The sequence below is a fragment of the Dipodomys spectabilis genome, unplaced genomic scaffold (assembly GCF_019054845.1).
Source record: "Dipodomys spectabilis isolate Male_0828 unplaced genomic scaffold, ASM1905484v1 ptg000001l, whole genome shotgun sequence".
NCBI classification, from domain to species: Eukaryota; Metazoa; Chordata; class Mammalia; order Rodentia; family Heteromyidae; genus Dipodomys; species Dipodomys spectabilis.
Window position 1 is genome coordinate 34,892,349 of NW_024870678.1, and position 21,828 is coordinate 34,914,176.

The 21,828-nt window shown below is 42.1% G+C and overlaps 1 protein-coding gene across 5 annotated transcripts in view; it reads left to right on the top strand.

Moving 5' to 3' along the window:
• The first annotated feature begins 803 nt into the window (after positions 1 to 803).
• Positions 804 to 21,828, top strand: part of Scaf8 (SR-related CTD associated factor 8) — a 110,251-nt gene continuing 89,226 nt past the window's right edge. For 3 of the 5 annotated variants that reach the window (XM_042674355.1, XM_042674586.1, XM_042674438.1), the window contains exon 1: positions 1,170 to 1,263. In XM_042674355.1, the coding sequence (XP_042530289.1) occupies positions 1,234 to 1,263 (30 nt within the window). In that variant the 5' untranslated portion in view covers positions 1,170 to 1,233. Of the gene's footprint in view, positions 1,264 to 21,828 lie in introns of all 5 variants that reach the window. The other 2 variants (XM_042674513.1, XM_042674277.1) reach the window with 2 other exon arrangements.

Below are 21,828 nucleotides of genomic sequence, written 5' to 3' on the forward strand. Positions count from 1 at the left end.
AAAGATTTCAGGGACTTTCCTGCCCGAGCTGGTTTTGAACCGCGATCCTCAGATCTCAGCCCCCTGACTAGCTAGGATGACAGGCGTGAGCCGCGGGCGCCCGGCCGACACCCTGAACTTTTACACGTTCACTACGCGTTCGTCCAAGGGACACAACGGACACGACTCACTTCGGACCCCGGTGCCGGTGCCAAGGAGTGAGGGCGACCGGCCCGCTCTGCGCTCTTAACCCACCCGAGCCGCGCCGTGTGCACCCTGCGGACCGGCCTCGGGCCGAGCGCCTTCCCCGGGAAGCTCGGGCTCCTCTGCCGCGTCGGTGCCCCCGCGCCGCTTCCCGCGTCTCTCCCGGGTCCCGCACGGTGCACGGGGACCTTCCCGGCTGTCCACCGAGCTCGGGGAGCAGCGGGACGCGGGCGCGGGACGCCGCAGAGACCGAGACCACGCCGCTTCCTTGGCGCCCAGGCCCGGGCGCCCGACCTTCCCGCCGGGACCTCCGGGGCCACCGCCGCGGCCGTTCGCTGCTTTTTTGTTGTTGTTGTTGTTGTTGTTGCGGCGGTCCACCGCGCCGCAGCCTCGCGCCCGAAGCCGTGCGTGCGTGCGTGCGCGCGCGCGGGCAGGCGGGCGGCCCGGACTCGCGTCACCGAGCCCGCGTCACCGAGCCGAGCGCGGCCCGCGCCGCTCTGGCCCGCGCCGGCTCGATGGTCTCCGCGCGGCCCCGGGGCCCGCGCGGCCTCGTCGCCAGGGGGCGCGCTGGCCGGCGCCGCCGACTCGGAGGTGCGCGGCCCGGCCGGGTCCGCCATATTGGATGCCGCAGCCGCCGCGGCCAGCGCTTCCTCTTGTGTCTTCGCGGTGCGCTGCTGGTTCCTGCAGCCCGAGCGGCGGGAGAGGCGAAGCGAGAACCTCCGGGAGGAAAAGGAAGAAGGAGCGGGGTGGGGCGCGCGGGGACCCGGGCCTGAGCGCGGGACACCGAGCCCGAGCGGGGCGGAGAAGAGAAGGCGCCGCGCCAGCCCCTCCCCCGCCGCGGCCCGCCCGCCCCGGCAGCCCGAGCCCAGCCCGCCGCTGCGCCCGCCCCGCGGCCATGCCGGGGCCCGGCCGCCCCTGAGGGAGCCGCGTCCGCCCGCCCGCCCGCCGCCGCCGCCGCCGCGTCCCCCGCCGGCCCCGTCCTGCGCTTCCCACCCGCTGCGGCGGCCGCCGCCTCTTCCGCCGCCGGGCCCGGGCCTCCGCGCAGACAACATGGAGGCCGTGAAGACCTTCAACAGCGAGGTTGGTACCGCGATCGGGCTCCTCTCCTGCCCGCCCCGGCCCGGCGGCGCTCGGGCCCCCCTTTCCCCCCCACCCCCAGGCCCCGCGCGGAGGGTGGGCGCGGGCCTTCCCGGGCGGGGCGGCCGGGCCCCGCCGCGGCGGGGGGGAGGGGAGGGGAGCGGGCAGCGCCGCCCCGCGGAGGGCGGTTCCGGGGCGGAGAGGTTCCGGGGCGGCCGGCGGTCCGCGGGCGGCGGCGGCGGCGGCGGCGGCGCGGGTCCCAGGCCCGCCCCCCCCCCCGGGACCTCCTCCTCCCCCCAGGCCCCGCGCGGCACGGGGCGCGCGCGCCGGCCGCGGGACCTCCCTCTGCAGACCTTCCCGGCCTGCTCCGGCGGGCTGCACGGCGGGGCCCGGAGGACCCCGGGCGCTGGTGCGCCGTGGTAACCCGCACCGCTCTGTGCGGGAGCGGTGGCGGGGCTCCGTGAATCCTCCCTGCCCGGTGCTGTCATCACCCATGATAGGGGAGAATCGGTTCCCGCGGGCTCTTCCCGGTCCCACCGGAGCCCCGGGCTCGTCGATTTACTTTTCATGTTTTGTAAACATGCAGGTGTGGGGTTTTCTCTGTGTAATCGAACTTACCGATCCGGAAGACAGACTTGAATATACAGTCTACATGGCTGTTAGCATGCATGTCCGACGTGTGTATTGCACGTGCACGTGTAGCGCACGTACCGTGCACATCACACAGGTGCGTGTGCGCACATACACTCGATTGCATATCGATATCGACACATTTAGCGTTTGATTTCTTTTGAAGATGTGATTTCAGTTTAGTTCCCACATGAAACGGAGCAAGTACGCATCCGGACAGCATTATTTCTTACCTTTAACCCTTAAGTGTGATGCTAACTGAGTTACCATAGTTTCTATGAACTTCTGATTTGGAAGTGGTCATACTCTATTCGATGATGGTTGTGAAATGTCTCAAGTACCGCCTTCAGAACATACCAGACTGTGATTACCGAAACAGACCACAGCTTTTAAATGCCCTTTACACCACGTGTGGTGCCACATTACATAACCTTTTTTGTAAAGGATTTTTTTAAGGCTTTTATCTTTAAAAATATCTTTTTGATACATAACTAGAAGATTTGAGATTTTTATGGATTCACAGCTGACAACTTGGGATGGAGAAGCTATCTCTATTTGTAAAATCTGGTTCTCCTACCCAATACATTGTAGTAGTTAGGATATAGAATAGAAAAAATTTAGTGATGAAATGATACAATGTGTCCAGTTCTTGTTAGTGGTTTTGAAAGAACCACGTAGCTTTTGCATTTGCTACACACAATGCTACAATTATTACACACGAAGATTTTTAAATTATTAAAAAAATCCTTATTTCCACAGCAATTTAATTAGACATAACGGTCTTGTAAAGTTTTAATGTCTGTGTTTAGGAGGTCTCCAATACATGCCCTCGTCCTTGCCGTCCTGGGTGTTTTCAGCAGAACTCCTCCCTGGGGATGGAAACTAGTGCTAGTGCCCTCTCTTCACAGAAGAGCACAGTGAAGAAGAAATAGTATTTTCTAGTTTTTTTTAAAATTCTGATTAAAGATAAGAGGCCTGACATGTACATGCCTAGCTAGGTGAGCCACCACACACCTAATTTTTGCAGGACCGTGCAATTTCTGGTAGTTTCATTTTAATGTGTGTAGTCCCCTCACCTCCATGGATTTCAAAGAATTTTTAACGTTTTTTGGCTTTATCATTTACTAACGTGCTGTGTGTTTATCATGTTTTAGAGATTACTTAAATAGGATGAAATTTTGAAGTGAAGTTCATCTAGAAGATTCAGAAAAACAGACATTAATTGTCTTGTTTAGACAGCCTTGTAAACTTAAGCATTAGAGTTTTTTGTATTTGCAATGTACTATTATTGTTATTGCAAGTAGGCATATACTGAGAAGTGCAGTAAGTAATGTATTCCGTTAAGTTGTATTGCTAAGTACAAAAATATGAAAAAGTATCTGAGTGACAGGATTAGGAAAAACTGTACTGTGAATTTGGCTTTTAGAAGCCTTTTTTCTTAGGTTAAGTTTATCTCAACTTTACTGCTAAGTTTCAAAGTATCTTTGAAGGACAATTACTGTGAAATTCTGTTTGCCTCAACAAGGTATCAAAATTTAGCTCAGGATCATTGCACATGTTTTTCAACAAGACATTTTTGTGCCTTAAAATGTTTCAAATATGAAATGCTTTTATGGCTTGCTAATCCTCAGTTTCCAAGCCTGAACTTTACCACTCAGTTTTCAACTTAACAGAGAACATTAGCTTGAAAATAACAGCATGCCTGAGTTTCCTAAGATAAGAAAATGCAAAATATGGATGTCTCTCAGTGTGAAAGCCCCTGGCCTCGCTGGTATGGTGGGTGTGAATCCTCACCGCTGTCTGTCTCCCCCCTACAGTTTCTTAACATGTGGAAAATTACTATGTCAGAAGATTACTTGATTGTGTAAGAATTTTGGTAAATTTCTCTTAATCATGATTTGAGTGAGATTTGGGTTCTAGAATTCTTTTTTTTTTTTAAGTGCCCAGTTTGCTGATTTTGTGTGGAAACCACAATTTTTATTTCAGCCCCAACACAGTGATGAAAGTTAATTTACCACAACTGAAGTGGAATTTTTAGACCTCAGGCCCAGACACCTGAGATTCCACCATGTCAGGTCTGGCCGTTTGCCCCTGCACACGAGATAGAGACATGGTGATGGACAGAGAAAGGAGATTTATTACATGGCCTGGGCATGCCTTGGGAAGACAGTATTTCACTTCATTTCTTTTTTTGGTCCAGTCGTGGGGCCTGAAATCTGTCTCTCAGCTCTTCAGCTCAAGGCTTGTGCTCTACCACTTGAGCCACAGCGCCACTTCTGATTTTTTTCTGTTTTGCTTATGTAGTGCTGAGGAATCGAACCCAGGGCCCTCATGCATGCAAGGCAAGTGCTCTACCACTGAGCCACCTTCCCAGCCTCACTGCATTTCTAGCCAACTTAAATGGACAAAAAAATTGGGAGCAAGGAGATATAGGAAGGCATAAACAGTCCCAATCACTGGTGTGTTGTGGTAGTCTGAGATGACAGGCATGGTCTCAGAATTGGTTAGGTGGAGCCTTGTTAAAATAAGAGTCATTGGTGCCAGTGTAGAGTAGCCTGCTGTTCTTTCTGCTCCTCCCTAGGCCAGAGAGCATGACTCAAGGCAGAGGACACAGATACAGAGCTAAGGCTGGGATAACAGGCTTCTATCTGCTTTCAACTAATACGTGGACCAGTAAGGAGTTGGTGTTACTCATCAAAAGCTGCTGTTGAGCCTTTTATGTGAAGACTATTGTCAATTTTGAAATGATGAAAGGAGTTTGTCAAGATTGGATGATAAGACTCTTTATGAGTTGATGTTTGGAGTAGTTAATGAAACAAGTTAATTTTTGGGTTTATCTTGGTTTATAAATTCAGAAAGGATTCTATTACCTTTTATCATCCTTAGATTACTTAAATCCGTGGTGGTTTTTGTCCTTAGAATCCTGTAATTAGCCAGATAAGTAGCTCTGTAAACTGTTCAAGAATACAAAGTTTCCAGATGCAACATTCAGTACATTTTCTTTCATGTTCTATCTTATTTCCATTTTACTTCATTTTCAGTTTTATCCAGAGTGTACATTCTGTCTAACTCTAGGACTTTTTATAATCTTTCCAGCAATATCTAGTAGTAGACATGGGATAGAAGAGAAAAGTGAAAAAGGCAGATAGAAAAACTTTTCTTTTTAGTTTATTTTCCCTGTGTGGTTTGGGAAAGAACATTATCTGAAGCATCCATAAAACATGACACTTCTCTTTGATTTTCATGACACTTCTCTTTGATTTTCATCCATCAGGGCAGATGTTTCCTTTTTCTTTGCTGGTTGTATTTATTTATTTATTTGTCAGTCCTGGGGCTTGAACTCAGGGCCTGGGCACTATCCCTGAGCTGCTTTTTGCTCAAGGTTAGCACTCTACCACTTGAGCCACAGCACCACTGTTCATGTGATACTGAGGAATCGAACCTAGGGCTTATGCATGCTAGAATAACACTCTACCGCTAAGCCACATCCCAGTTCCTGCTGGTTGTATTTTCTAGTGACTGCATTGTAATTGTTAGTTGCTAATTTTTTTTTCCATCTTGTTGAAAATCCCTTGCAAGAAGGAAGAATTCCACTAGCCTCTCCCTGCCCTAGTTGTTTACATTAGGGTTTCTTAATCGTGACTCCTTTGCTTCTTTAAGGTGGATAATTTTTGTGGGTAGCAGTTTTTTGCATAGTAGGATGTTTGGCAGCATCCCTGCCTTTACCAGCTATGTAGATACCATTGGCATCTTACCCATTGTCTTAACCAGAACACTCTCTTGGAATACTAAATAAATATCCTTTGTGGGACAATAAAATCTTGTTTGAGAATGATTGATTTACATCCTGTCGGCTGTCTAGAGAACACTTGGGTGCTTTCCCTGTAGTGATCAACATCATTCTAGGTACATAGTCTTTATCTTGGTCTGTAAGTTCTGTGAGAATGGTGACCATGTATCCTTATTGCTTCCTATCCTTGGTGCATAGCCCAATTTTTCATACCTAGGGTTGTATATGTATGGTACCCAGCACAGGTTTTCATACCTGGTAAATACATGTGGTCTATAGCATAGATTTTTTTTTTATACTTAGCACATATGAAAGAGAGAGAGACAGGCAGACAGACAGACTGTGTGTGTGCGTGTGTGTGTGTGTGTGTGTGTGTGTGTGTGTGTGTGTCCTGGATCTTGAACTCAGGGTCTAGATGCTGTTCCTGAGAATTTTTGCTCAAGGCTGGTGCTCTATAATTTGAGTCACATTGCTGGTTCCAGCGTTTTGTGGTTAATTGGTGATAAGGGTCTCATGGACTTTCCTGTTTGGACTATGATCCTCAAATCTCAGCCTACTAAGTAGCTGGGATTACAGGCCTGAGCCATTGGTGCCCAGTAGTTTCTTGAATAAATGAATGGATAATATACCAGGAAACTGACCAAGCTAATTAACTTTTCTAGTCATTTGGCTTTAGAATGCATATAAGTTCTCTACTGGTAGGTCGCTTGTCTAATTTAATACCAGCTCAACTTTGAGGACTTAGTATGCCTAAGCATTACTTGAGAGGTAGTTTTTTGTTTGTTTTTTTGGGGGGGGAGGGGGGGTCCGGTCATGGGACCTGAACTCTGGGCCTGGGCGCTGTCCCTCAAGCTCTTCAGCGCAAGGCTGTCGTTCTACTGCTTGAGCCACAGCGCCACTTCAGCTTTTTTCTTATGTGGTGCTGAGGAATCAAACCCAGGGCCTTATGCATGCAAGGCAAGTGCTCTAACACTGAGACACCTTCCCAGCCCTGAGAGGTAGTTTTTATGGGTACTGTAGGAATATAGATTAACTACGTAGATCAAAAATTTAGATCAGTATTCTGATCTGTTAATCATTTTCACTTCTTTACTATGGGATGATGAGGAGGGTTGGGACTTCTCTATTGGTGATTTTGGTTAGGCTAAATCGATTCGAGTTTTATGTTGTATAGTAATCACACTACTTTCAAATGTTTTAAATTGATTTTAAAATGATTGCCTAGCAATAGATTTTTATTTTACCCAGATTAAAAATTTTAGAGTAGAAAGGCAATTGAGGTTGGTAGTACTTTCAAAACTGCATGATTTGAATGTGTTAAAATCTTAATCCTTTATGATTGCATGTAAAAAAATTGGCAAGATTAAAATCTGTATTATAGGTATGGTCAAGCCATTTTATTCTAGACTAGTACTGTGGTTTTGATGAACATTTCCCTAATCACTTGCTGCTTTTTTAGAAAGGTATAGATAACTTATAGAACTGGCAGTGATGTTATGTATTTACAACATTATATTTATGCAACTTCAGATACCTGTTTCTAGAGCCAGTTTTGCTGTTACTGGATAGTAACTCAGTGGTGTGAGAGAATGTAATCATTGACCTTGTACACTGGCTGAGCTCCTAAATTCTTAAGTGAGCTCATTTTGTCTGGTTTTGTTTTCTCAACATCTTTCTCTGCTCCTCTCTCTCAGGATTGTGCCTCTACTCCTGCTTGTACAGACTGCTTTTCCAGCAGCATGGACACAAGAAGCATAGTAAGATGATCATAATCCACATAAGGCAGGCTCTTTGGAAAATACTAGGTTTAAATTGGTAGTGAAATGTATTGAATATATGGGTATAGACTGGGAAGTAGAAATTTCTTTCAAAAAATGGGATGCTGTTCTTATCAGTGACCATAAGTTATAAACTCAAGATTGTATTCTACTCCACATAATTTTACAGTGTTTTTAGTAAGACAGTACAGCATAATTTAACTGCAGATGACTTAATTTGATGGTTGGAAATGAAATCTTTTTTTTTAGGAAGTTTTCAAATTATTTAAAAATACACTATAGGGATATAGATTACATGAAAGTTTAGATTTTCTAATTATACAAGAGCAAAGTGTGGTGGATATGCTTCAGTTATGAGACATGAATTCTGATGAGAAGTATTTACAGCATGTGGTTTCTTATTTGAATTAGTTTTATCTCAAGTATCATGGTAAACATGATACATTTGTTCCTTCTGATTTTGATTTGATTTTGAGAGTGTCTGATAAAGCCATATTTTAAATTTAGGGGAGAATATGTAACTGTATTATGATACCTGCTGTAGGAGAAATATCTGTCATTGACATTACCTTTTTTATTTAAGATGAGAATTTGATCATTCATGTTCTCTAAAGGTACTTAAGACTACTAAGTTAATGTGTACCAAGTTTGTTTTTAAAATAATTTTGCAACTTTATGCAGTTTATTTAGGATGACTTGGAAGGATTTTGTTCTTTCATTCATTCATTTAATTCTTAGTAAATGGTTATTAAATGCCAGGCTGTTTTCTATCTTGGACACAGTGGTAAACCACACAAAGCCTTGCCCATTCAGAGCTGAGCTTCTTGTGATTTTTTTTTTTTTTTTTGGCTCTTCAGGATTGTTCCTAGGGCTCATGCTGCAGAGCTGGGAGTGGGGCAGCATTCTGACTCCAGGCTTCTTGCAAAGAGTTGGCTGTACTTCTTTCCAGGCCCAGTTCTACAGTTCTGTATGACCTACTCTGGGTATCTTCCTCAGAGTCTGATTGCTCTGCTGGGCTTCTGCTCAGAAGTGGCTGAGCAGGTAGATGATTTTCATTTTCCAGCAATGGGAATGTATGACTAGGTGCCATTACTTTTTATGTTACCTAAATTTTCTGTTATGCGTTTCATAAAGTCACATTTGATGTTTTAGGATGACAACTATTTCTTATAAAATACAGCTCTATGGATTTTTGTCAGTGAGGTAAAATTAGTCTCCACATGCTTTTGGAATTTAGATTGAATTAAAAAAAAATTTATTTTAAAAACAAACTCTTGATTTAAGTATGAAAAGATTTGTTATTCCTTCTATAAATTTATTTCCTGAATTTGGACTGATTCCTCAGAGCTCATTTCATTCTCTTTTGAGTAAAGGCCAAAGCACTTTAGGTCATATATACATTTCTTATGTAGTATCTCAAAGGTCAACAACAATTTTTATTTAATGATCTTCTTTAATAATGTTTTTGATACTATATAAGATTTTATGGAAAAAATTGAAGTGTTCTGAATTCAACAAAATACTGGAAGCAAATGGTTTAAAAAGAAATCTCTGCAAATAGTTTAAAAAGAAATCTGCCGGTTGCTGGTGGCTCATGCCTGTAATCCTAGCTACTCAGGAGGCTGAGATCTGAGGATCTTGGTTCAAAGCCAGCCAGGGCAGGAAAGTCTGTGAGACTCTTATCTCCAGTTAACCACCAGAAAACTGGAAGTGGCGCTGTGGCTCAAGTGGTAGAGTGCTAGCTTTGAGCCGAAGAGCTGAGTGACAGCGCCCAGGCTCAGAGTTTAAACCCCACGACCAACAACAATAACAACAAAATGTCTGGAGTAAAATTATTTTTGTTGGTGCTGGGATTGGACCCAGGATCATGGGCACGGTGAGCATGTCCTCTGCTACTGCTAGTTATGGAATAAAGAATTTCTTTATCTTTGCTCTCTCCTTGAGTCTACAAATCTTGAATAAGAATTTTTTTGTCAATCTTTTTTTCCCTCATGGAATTCATAGGAACCTTTAATAAGTTTCTACAAACCAAAATACCTGATATTTACAATGGGTAGTAGTTTATGTGGCAGTTGATAACTGTAATGGAGAAATGTCTAGGTAATGTCTTTTGAAATTCTATTCTCAACATTTGTTGGAATTGTGCAACTTTAAAATACATCATCCCAGGGTATGCCTTCTGAATGTGGGAGGTGGAGGGGTCCAAAACAAAACCTCCCTACTCTTGCACTACCTAAGACTGCAGATGGTCCTTTCTTTCATAGAAAGGTATAGTATTTGCATATAGTCCACACACATCCTCCTGTATACTTTATTACTGTTATTGTTACTATTATTTGTCGGTCATGGGACTTGAACTCGGGGCCTGGGCACTGTCCGTGAGCTCTTTTGTTCAAGGCTAGTGCTCTAACACTTTAGCCACAGCTCCATTTCTGGTTTTCTAGTGGTTAATTGGAGATATCATGGACTTTCCTTCTCAGGCTGGCTTTTGAACCATGATCCTTAGATCTGTGTCTTGAGCAATTAGGATTACAGGTGTGAGCCGCCAGTACCCTGCCTGCATGTGCTTTAAATTACCTCTGTTGGCAATACCTAGTGCAAGTCAATGGCATGTAAATATCTTGTTGTATGTTTGTAGATTAATGACAGAGACAGACATAACAGGAACTGAACATAACATGGTCAGTGTAGATGTACATTTTTGCCTGAATATTTTAAATTGGTGATTGGTTGGGTTCACAGATGAAGAACCATAGATACTGAGGATCATCTGTGTATAAGTGTTTCATGCTCTTCTTTTCCCCTGCTCCAAATCATCATTTTTCAGCAAACCTTTTACGAAAACTTGTGTGAAGAGTAGATTAGATTGATTTTTACAGACAGTACAACTGAGGTCCAGTATTGGGACTTCTTTGGAGATTAGAACAGCAGGGGCCTCGTTCTCAAACCCTTCCTTCTGAGGACAGCCAGCACTCAGGCTCTCATAATTCCTCTTACTGGCATCATATCCAAATGTAAATTAACTTAATATTTTTTCTTATTATTTGAAACTTCATATTTATAGAAAAGTTGTAAGGAAGATATATTTATATTTATTTTTACCCAGATCCTTGTGTGTCATATTAACCTTATTCTGATTCTACACATACATGCACATAAATAACTCTTTTTTTTTTTTTTTTGGTTGGCCATGGGGCTTGACCTCTGGGCCTAGGCACTGTCCCTCAGCTCTTCAGCTCAAGGCTAGTGCTCTACCACTTGAGGCACAGCGTCAATTCCAGTTTTCTGGTGGTTTATTAGAGATAACAGTCTCACGGATTTCCCTGCCCAGTCTGGCTTTGAACCAAGATCCTCAGATCTCAGCCTCCTGAGTAGCTAGGACTACAGGCATGAGCCACCAATGCCCGGCATTTTTTTTTTTCTATTTTGAGAGTAAATTCCAATGCATGGTGCCTTAAATTGCTGTTTCTTTTCTTTAAAAAAAAAAAAAAAAAACAGAAAAACAGATTCATTTATTTAATCATAGAACGGCTTTTAAAATTGGGAAATTGGGGCTGGGAAGGTGGCTCAGTGGTAGAGTGTTTGCCTTGCATGCCTGAGGCCCTGGGTTCCATCCTTCAGCACCACATAAGCAGAAAAAGCTTCAAGTGGCACTGTGGCTCAAGTGATAGAGCGCTAGCCTTGAGTTGAGGGACAGCACCCAGGCCCAGAGTTCAGGCCTCACACATGACAAAAAAAAAACCAAAAAACAAACATGGGGAAATTGACAATGACAGGTTGTGTGAATAAGTCCTATATCACATCTTAACATTCATTTATCTTATCTCTTTTAATCCAGTGCAGTTACCCTTTCAGAACTTTGAGATAATATTTGGTAGGACAAGGTGTCAATTTTTGTAGCTCCCTTCATATTTATTTGTCTACCATTTCTGCAGTAATAATAGGTCCAGATTGTACATTTTGGGCAGCAAGACTCCAGAAATGATACTAAACCCTCAATGCACTATACCTGGTTGCCCATGTTTAACCTATTAATAGGCTTTTTTTTTCCTTTGGTGCCCATGCTGGGACTTGAACTCAGGACCCTGAGCAGTGTCCCTTAGCTTTTTCTCAAGGCTAGTGTTCTCCACTTGAGCTACAACTCTACTTCTGGATTTTTAGTGATTAACTGGAGTTAAGAGTCTCATGGACTTTCCTGCCTGGCTGACTTCAAACCACAATCTCAGCCACCCTCCTCCCTTTTCCCCAGTAGCTAGGATTACAGGTATGAGCCACTGGCACCCTGACTCTTACATCTGTTTTAAAAGCCAGTTTCAGACCAGCAGTGGAGAGTTCGTTTTGTAGTTCCTTTCTAAATCTGTAGTTTCTTACCCTGACAACGAGAAATCTGTCATTTATAGTATGTTTACTAAAATATGCAGCAGACAGTGCTCCCAAGGTCACAGAAGCTTATGTCTGTGAAAGAGGCTTTACCAACTAGAGTTCAGTATTTTATGGTATTTTGCTTAGCCCGAGGGTTAACAATCAGAATACTGACGGGAATGTTACTTGGTTAGTTTTTCCTCTTTATGATGGCTTTGCTATTCATATGGAGTATAACACGTGGTTTTCACTAGAATTCTATTTTGACTTTCTTTTTCATGTTTGTTTGCTGTTTTTCAAGTCATTAAAGACAAATGAGCTTTAATTCTCATTTTTCCTAGCTTCAGCTTTGTTACCACTTAGGCGGTGGTAAAAATATAAAACAAGGAGCCGTTCATTGGATGCTCTTTAAAACATCACTGAATTTAGAGGGTTAGATATGGAGAAGGGCTTAGGTCTGTGTCTAATGGTGCAGATTCTACTGAGAGGTGAAAGAACATCTATCGCTCTGCAGACTGCTCTCATTCTCTGGGGTAGAATCTGGGGCCCCATAAGGGTCTGAAGGATAGTATCTGCAGTCTATAAAGCCTGGTTTTCACTTTGACTTCAAATGTCAGACATGATTAACAGTTGTGTAGATGGGCAATTCTGGGGCCAAGGAAGTTAAAGAGAAATGCAGTATAGTGGGTGGTGGTGGTGGTGGTGATAGTTCCAATGTTTGGAGGGTTTTTTTTCAAAACACCACCAAGATAAATTTCCTCACTGTGAAATGAGGTTAAAAATCACCCACTTCAGGGGCTGGGAAGGTGGCTCAGTGGTAGAGCGCTTGCCTTGCATGCCTGAGGCCCTGGGTTCGATTCCTCAGCACCACATAAGCAAAAAGAAAAAAGCTGGAAGTGGCGCTGTGGCTCAAGTGGTAGAGTGCTAGCCTTGAGCTGAAGAGCTGAGGGACAGCGCCCAGGCCCAGAGTTCAGGCCCCACGACTGGACCAAAAAAAAAAAAAAAAATCACCCACTTCAAACACCTTAAGACTATCCTTATTACTATTTTGTCAGATGCTGAGAATAGGTATGAACCTTTAGAAGAGTGTGCAGTTGTTAGATGTCTGAGTTTTGTAGAATCCTTTTTTCTTTAGGTTGGAGTGTGGTTGGTTTCTTCCGTCTCTTTCCATCTTTTTGATGTTGTACTATGTTTGAGAGTATAAAGATATTTAAAAATGATTATGGGATATACTTGGTTTTAAATTTTACGTATATAGTGAACTGTTCTTGTATATGATAAAGTTTTGGTAAATTGAAAAGCAAATTGAACAAAGAGCATTACATTTTGTTCAGTGCGGGTTATTAGAAATTATTAATGTTAAGCTTACTCATTCCCTTTAACATTTTGTTTAGCACATAAACTAAGTATTCTGCTAAGTATTGTACAGTCTTTCTGTTACTAGAAATGCTTGCTTTACCTTAGTTGTATAGTTTACCTTAGTTGTATGATACCTATTTATTGTGAACATGAAATGGTGAATTTATGATTATTGCTAGAAATAAAGTTCACATTTATTTCAGAAATTCTAGCTAACACTGTGGATTTGCTATGAAAAAGTTTATAAATGAGTGATTGTTTTTCTAGTCTGATTTTGGCCATTTCAGTATTACTGCTCTAAAACAAAAAAAGCAATATTTAAAAGTTGTGTTTGAATCTTGGAAAATGTAAACTGAAGACGTTCATTTCATGTGTGCACATACGTGTTTTCTTTCTTGGAGAGTAGCTTCTACATGCTTTGGTTGTAGAATTCGGTTGATAAAGACCATCATAGTCTCTTCAGGAGATAGGTATAGCTCAAAATTATGGTTCTGTAATTGGATTCCTTGTTTACATGTCAAACTTGATTTCCAAAATCTGCCCTGAGAATTTTAGTCCTGAAAGATTCTGTCATTCAGAAATTAATTTGACAGTGAGGCCTCACCACTCAGAAACGATAAAACTTGTTCAGAATCACAGCTTACCAAAGGCAAGTACTTTGGGCCAAATTAGAATGCATTTATGGCCTTTACATCTCAATTCTCTGAGGCTTTTGTTTTTTTCAGAATGGATTTATTTGAATGGAATATTGGAAGTTTTTGTTAGTTGGAGGTGGAGGGTAGAAGTTGGTAATTTTTCATGGTTATCACTGTGAGCGCACACTAGAACAGGCTAATAATGTGGTGCTCTTGTTCATAGAGTAGTAAGCCATAGGAAAGTATTCAGTGGCACTTTCCCAGCTACTCAAACTAAACTCTTCAGAAAACCAAGACAAGCTAGACAACCATGGTTGTCTTAGCAACCTGTATGTTAGGCTTCTTTTTTTTCACCTTTTAATAATGGTGGCTATTTTGTGTCGATTTCATTTAGACTTTTGCTAAATGCTGTTTAGAAGGCTCCAATGTTTTAAAGCTACAAAATCAGTGTGGCTGCTGTCAAAAACAGATGTGGCAGATAACAGACAGCAAAGGAAGAGAAGGTAGGAGGTGTATCATCACAAAATGGTGTTAGACAAGTTAAGTATTAATTTTGATTAATAAGGTTTCTAATTAAGGTTTTTTTGGTTCTAGCTCTTTAAAAATTTTTAATTAAAAATTGGTTATAGAAGGCTGGGAAGGTAGCTCAGTGGTAGAGCGCTTGCCTTGCATGCATGAGGCCCTGGGTTCGATTCCTCAGCACCACATAAGCAAAAAGAAAAAAGCCAGATGTGACGCTGTGGTTCAGTTGGTAGAGCGCTAGCCTTGCGCTGAAGAGCTGAGGGACGCGCCCAGGCCCAGAGTTCAGGCCCCACGACTGGACCTCCCCCCCCCCCCCCAAAAAAAAATTGTACAGAGTGGGTTACAGTTACATAAGTCAGGTAAAGAGTATTTCTTTTAGTACAGTTGTCACCCCTTTCCTCACTCTGTTTTCTAGTTATTCTTTTAAAAATAGAAATAATGACATCTCTCTCAGAATTGATGTGAATATTTAAAAATCTAAAAGCTTTATGAAGTATTAAAAGCTAACTCTACTTTTAGTGGGCGCAGTTGTTAGCTCACTTCTATAATTCTAGTACTCAGGAGGCTGAGATCTGAGGATTGTGGTTTGAAGCCGGTTCCTTAAGGCAAACCATCAAAAAAAAAAAAAAAAGGAAGCAGAGTTGTGCCTCAAATAGTACAGAACTATCCTTGACAATAAAGCTCAAGGACAATATCTAACTAGGTCCCAGAGTTCAAGCTCCAGGACCAGCAACAAAAGATAGCAAGGGAGAGGCATGAGGGAGAGTTGAGGAGGTGGGGAGGGAAGGGACGGTAGGGGAAAAACAAAGGAGGACGTAGCAATTCTTGATAGGAAATGTACTCATTACCTTACTCATTTAAGTGTAACTCCTGTGTACAGTATCTTTACAATAAAAATATATACAAAAAAGTAATAAAAATGAGCAAGAAAGGAAGGGGAAGAAGTCATTAGTTTTCTCTAAAGTAAAAGTTTGTTTCAAGATAGTATTTATATTGTCAAAGTTTGAAAATAGTTGAACAATTCTGGTACTGGGCTTGATTGAACCCAGTGCCTGGGCAATGCTGCTTAGCTTTTTCACTCAAGGCTGGTGCTCTACCACTTGAGCCACAGCTTCATTTCTGGCTTTTTGGTGACTAATTGGAAATAAGACATGAGTTTTCCTGCCCTTGCTGGCTTTGAACCATAATCTTCAGATTTTATTCAGCCTCCTGAGTATCTAGTGATACAGGAGTGAGCCACTGGTACCTAGCCTGAACAGAATACCACAATAAACTTCAGACCATTATTGACAAGTATTTTATTGTTAGTTGAGCATGTAATAATCCCAGGGGACCATGTGGAGGGAAGCAGGCACAGGAGAAATATTACTGTAAGGTTTATTGGAGGGGCCATATCTCCCAAGAGAGGGAGCACATGGGGTCTGCCCCCGTCCAAGGGGCAATGAGGTAGGTGCAGAGCTCAGGTTTGGGTGGAGCTGAGGACCAGAGGTGGGGATAATACTAAGAGCAAGGCTTTTAAGAAAATCACTTTTACCCCTTGTACAACTAATCAATTACAAAATGAACACCACCACTTTCACTAGCATTATTTACACAGGCACATTTATAATATGTATAATATAATATACATATTGTGTTATATACATTATATATAATATAATATATATTATATATATAATAGACACAAGCATATGAAAATTGTCAGGCTTTTAATGGTTATTTTCTGAAGAGAGCAGTAAGTAGATTAGCCTGGTGAATGGAACTTTTAATAGCTTAAATTTTTCATTATCATTTACTGTCATATTATTTATATAGTACTTTCTCTGAACCCAGAAGAGCGTGTTGTCTTACTTAGCTTTTGGGAAAATGGCAGAGTTATCCTGGTTACCGTTCTTTAAATTTTTTTTTTGTGTGTGTGTTAGAGGCAATGACTTTTTTGTTAAGCTTAGATTTGAAGCCCTAAAGCCTTACTGAAGATTGAGTAAAATTTATGTTTAAATGGAATACGTCTGGTTGTTATTTAATAAAATTTTATAATTCTTTGCTTGTAGGCTCCTGCTGTTACCTGGTTGATGGTTTTTGCTGCTGTTAGAGTATGTGTCTTCAGTCCTCTGCCATCTTACTTCCGGTCTCAGCTGTCTGTGTTTACATGGGTGTGAGCTGGTGGCTTTGTTCTGTTTTTGGAAGCTGTGTCACATGAGTGGGTAGCCAGAAGAATTGGGCTTGAGAGATGGTTCTATAACCTACTTAACGTGGTTCTATAGCCATTTGAATTCAGTTGTTAACTTAAATGGATACATCTGTCAAATTAGAAGAAAAAACTGTTTGGTGATACTGGTTTTTTACCTCAAGACCTTAGTGCTTACTAGGCAGTGTATACTAGACATTCCACCACTTGAGCCACCCTTGCAGCCCTTTGTGTTGTTTATTATTGAGATAGGGTCCTGCTTCATGCCTGTGCTATTTCTGCCTTCCTGTTTGTGCTCCTCACTTGGCTGGGATGATAGGCACTGTTCCCAGCCATTGGGTGAGATAGTGCCTTATGAACTTTTTGCCTTGGCTGATGTTAACCCTCAGTCTTTCAGAATTCCTCTTCTTGTGTAACCAGGATTACAGGCTTGAGCCACTGTGGCTGGTAAAGAATACCAACCTTATCAGGCCATTCTGACAGTAGAAAGTGATTCAATAGTGGCAGTGGTGTTTAACAATTGACAAAGTGCCGGGGCTGGGAAGATGGCTCAGTGGTAGAGCGCTTGCCTTGCATGCACGAGGGCCTGGGTTCGATTCCTCAGCACCACGTAAGCACAAGAAGCCGGAAGTGGCGCTGTGGCTCAAGTGGTAGAGCACTCGCCTTGAGCTGAAGAGCTGAGGGACAGCACCCAGACCCAGAGTTCAGGCCCCATTACCGGACCCCCCCCCCCCAAAAAAAAAAGACAATTGACAAAGTGCCTTAGATGTTAAAAGTAATACTTTTTCTTTCTTCTCTGTTGCCATGTGACTACCTTTCTTATTTACTCTTTCTTGGATGCTTAGTTCTTAGCATTTGTTCCTTGTTTCTTTGTTAACTCTTCAGGAGTGAGTGACTTGCATTTTTTAAAAATTTATTTATTTATTTATTTATTTGCTGCTGGGATACTGTCTCTTGTCTTCTAAGTACTTTAGATGTATTTGCACCTAAAATCATATTGCTGTCGCTTCAAATTTAAACTTAATTTTTCTTCAATGGACTTTTTGCTTTTAGACTTATGTTTATATCACTAATAAGACCACTTTTCAAAGTACCCAGTCTCAAAAACTTGGAACCTTCTAGATATTTCTTTCTCCATTTCTTATCAGTCATGAAATTCAATGAAATTATTTTATTCTAATATATTTTATTTTATTATTGTTGTTGGTGGTGGTCGTGGGGCTTGAACTCTGGGCTTGGGCGCTGTCCCTGAGCTGTTCAGCTCAAGGCAAGCTCTCTAGCACTTGAGCCACAGTGCCACTTCCAGTTTTCTGATGGTTAATTGGAGATAGGAGTCTCATGGGTGAGATTTTTTTTTTCCCTGCCCCGGCTGGCTTTTGAACCGCAATCCTCAGAGCTCAGTCTCCTCTAGAGTATAGGATACAGCATGAGCCACTGGTGACTGGCTGTATTTTATTTTATTTGTGCTGTCCTGGGACTTGAACTCAGGGCCTAGATGCTGTCTCTGAGCTCTTCTGCTCAAGGCTATTGCAGAGCCAAAGCTTCATTTCTTGCTTTTTGGTGGTTAATTGGAAATAACCAATGGATTTTTTTTCATGGATTTTTCCACTTGGCCTGACTTGGAGCCGCACGTTTCAGATCTCAGCCTCCTGAGTAGCTAGGATTATGGGGATGAGCCACTGGTGCCTGGCTCCAGTCATTAAAAAAAAAACAACAGTATTTTTGAATCAGTGGTTATAGTTCCAAGGAGGCCACCATTGAGGAAGAAGCTAGGTGTTTTTGTTGTACAAAGCTGGCACTCAAGTTTTTCCCATACCTTTTATGCCGTGGTCTGAAACCACCTGGAATGGGCTACATTCCTATAGAAAATAAGAGTAGATGTTAAAAGTAGATCTCAATTCATGCTCTTTACCTCAGATAAAAGATGCCTGCAGATGCTTGATTCATTTTTTTCCCCATAACGTTGTCCAGTTTCCCCAAATATACCACTTTTCAACAAATCTAATGTTTTCCCTTTATGACTTCAATTTAGGACATTACATGCCCTTTTTGGCTTGAGAGAATTACTTTCTATCATGCTTTTTTGGGAGACATATTTTTACAAAAGTAAAGGTAGGGAAACTTCTGGCAGATCACATGACAACTTAAGTGCTCTGTTAAAAAATGTGTGACCGACAGGAGTGCTTTTCCACATTGCTTTTTAAATTTCTTCTGATTAAACCACTTGGTCAAAACCATGTGTAATACATCTAAATAAGCCTGGCCTATTAGGAACATTTGCATCCTTCCTTTCCTTTTTTTTAAAAATTAAGTTTTTTATTGTAAAAATAATGTACAGAGGGGTTGCAGTTACATGAACAAGGTAATGAGTACATTTCTTTTTTTTTTTTTGGTCGGTCATGGGGCCTGAACTCTGGGCCTGGGCGCTGTCCCTCAGATCTTCAGCTGAAGGCTAGTGTCAGCCCCACTTCCGGCTTTTTCTGCTTATGTGGTGCTGAGGAATTGAACCGAGGCCTCATGCATGCAAGGCAAGCACTCTACCACTGAGCCACCTTCCCAGCCCCATGAGTACATTTCTTATTCAGCATTGTTGCCTCCTCCTTTGTTTTTCCTCTACCATCCCTTCCCTCCCCCCCCTTCCACCCCCCCCCCCCCCCCCCCCCCGCGCCAGATTGTAAAGTTTGTTTTTCGACATAGCGTCTTGTACATCTCACTGTTGCAATAGGTCAATCTGTATCCCTATTTAAACAATTTGTTTTTCCCTTCACCGCCCCAAATTATACCAACATCAAATACAGTGAAAACAGGGGTTATACTGTGGGGGAGGGACATACAAAGCACCAAAAAAAAAAATCACATGGTACCTTATAACTATGTTAGAAACAATGGCAAGGAAGAAAAAAACACTTGTGTCCCTATCTTGGGGATCATTTCGCTTAATATCATCTTATCTGACCTTTTCTGCTTGTCCCAGACAAAAATACTAGTTATTGCAAATAAGGGAAATCATGGTACCTGTGTTTCTTTGGGCCTGGCTTACTTCACTTAATATAATTTTTTTCTAGGTCTTTATATTTCCTATCAAATGGGGTGATATCATTCTTTCTGATGGAGGCATAGAATTCCATTGTGTATATATACCACATTTTCTTGATCCATTCATCTACTGAGGGGCATCTGGGTTGGTTCCATATCTTAGCTATGGTAAATAGTGCTGCAATAAACATAGTTGTGCTGGTCCTTCCTTTCCTTTTATTCTTGATGATAATACTTCAGTTTTTTGATTTGTTGTAGTCAGTTTTTAATTTGTTCACTTTCTAGTTTATATAGTAGAACTGGTTTTATAGATTATTAGATTATTTCTTTTACGTCACACTGAAAATTCAGACTTTTTAAAGTATATACATTTTTTAGCATAAATATAAGGAAGGCTTTATAAGACAGTGTAAAACCATATTTATAAATATGCTTGTCATCCGCATGTCCTAGACATGATGCTATGAGCAGGCAGGGCTTACTGCATGCGAAGCTATGCCCTGTGTATATTCCCAGCTTTGTTCTTAATGGTATAGAAACTCCACCATTTTCCAGGAGTAAAGCAGAGCTTTCTATGCATCTCTTAACACATTCCTGTTCTTTTCTCTTTCATTTTAATTTTTGGAGGTACTGGGTCTAACCTAGCCTCAACCTTGTTTGCTTCACTGGAATTCTACCATTTGAACCACACCTCTAGCCCTGCTTTTTGCTGCTTATGGAGATGGAATCTCAAGACTGTTTCTGCCTCGGTTTTCCTTAAGCCTCCATCGTCTGGATCTCAGCCTCTTGAATAGCTAGGATTATAGGCATGAGGTCCTCTCCCTTGTAATCGGCGTTTGTAAAGATGTGTTGTGCAGTTAGAATCGTAGTTGCAGCAGGAGTCAGTCAACCCACGTCACTTTGTTTTCTTCATTAAGTCTGTGCCTGCTGTTTGCAGCTGTGTGTCTTTATTTGTAATCTGAATGCCTCCTCCAGAAGCACTTTTTAAAAAATTACCTTTAAACATTTGTTCAAGGGTTTCAATTCGATGTGTACACGGCATCTTCCCTTCCTTCCATCCACTCCTACCCAGAAGCAGTTATTTCCTTTGTTTTTTTTTTCCTTGTGGTAAACTGAGGTTCTGCATCATCTACATTTTCAATAAAACAGTAGTTTATTATTCTTTTGTTAGATGCATATGGTAATGTGAGGAGAGAGTGAATAACAAAATATGCTCAAGTACTGAGGGTTAAGTTTGATGTACACATTTCAAATAAGCAGTAGCCTGTGATTACATTTTACATCAGTATAACCTGTTGTAGCTACTGAGAATTTATAACATACTATGCATATGACTCCTTCCACTTCAGTAGTTTGGTAGGTGTGTGTGGGGAGAATCTTCATGCTGTTTTAGTTTCAGAAGGCCCATCATATATTACTGTGCTTATCTTACTGTGGCTTGATTTCTTGTAAGTTGTCATTTACCTTGGAGTTTATTAATCAGTTGGTTTTGATTTTGTATTTTCTTTTTTTTCTTTTTTCGTTTGTTTTGTTGGTTGTGGGGCTTAAACTCAGGTCCTCTGCACACATTGTCCCTGAGCTTTTTTGCTAAAGGCTAGCATTCTACCACTTTGAGCCACAGCATCACTTACAATTTTCTGGTAGTTAATTGGAGATAGGAGTCTCTCGGACTTTCCTGCCTGGCTGGCTTCACCGCGATTCTCAGATCTCAGCCTCCTGAGTAGCTAGGATTACAGGCATGAGCCACTGTTACCTGGCTTCCTATTTGGTTTTATTTGACTTTACCTTAATAGCAAACTGTCATAGTAATGCTTAATTATTAACTCTGAAAATTGTATGCAACTGTGGTTATTTTTATTATATAATATTACCCGTGATACTGGGAATTACTTCAGAGTAAAACATACTACAATAAACTAGTTTATTTTTGTTGGTTGTGGGGCTTTAACTCTGGGCTTGGGCTAGCTCAAGGCTAGCACTCTACAACTTGATCCACAGTGTCACTTCCCGTTTTTTCTGGTGGTTTCATTGGAGATAAGAGCCTCCCAAACTTTCCTTCCCAGGCTGGCTTTGAACCATGATTCTCAGATCTCAGCCTCCTGAGTTGCTAGGATTACACGCGTGAGCCACGGGCACCCAGCTTGCAATATTTTATGCTCTTTATTTCCTTACTGATTTCAGTGCTGGGGATGTACCCAAAATCACCGAGTTACATCCCGAAAGTTTCTGATTTTGAGACAGGATCTCGTCAAACTGCCAGGCTGGTCT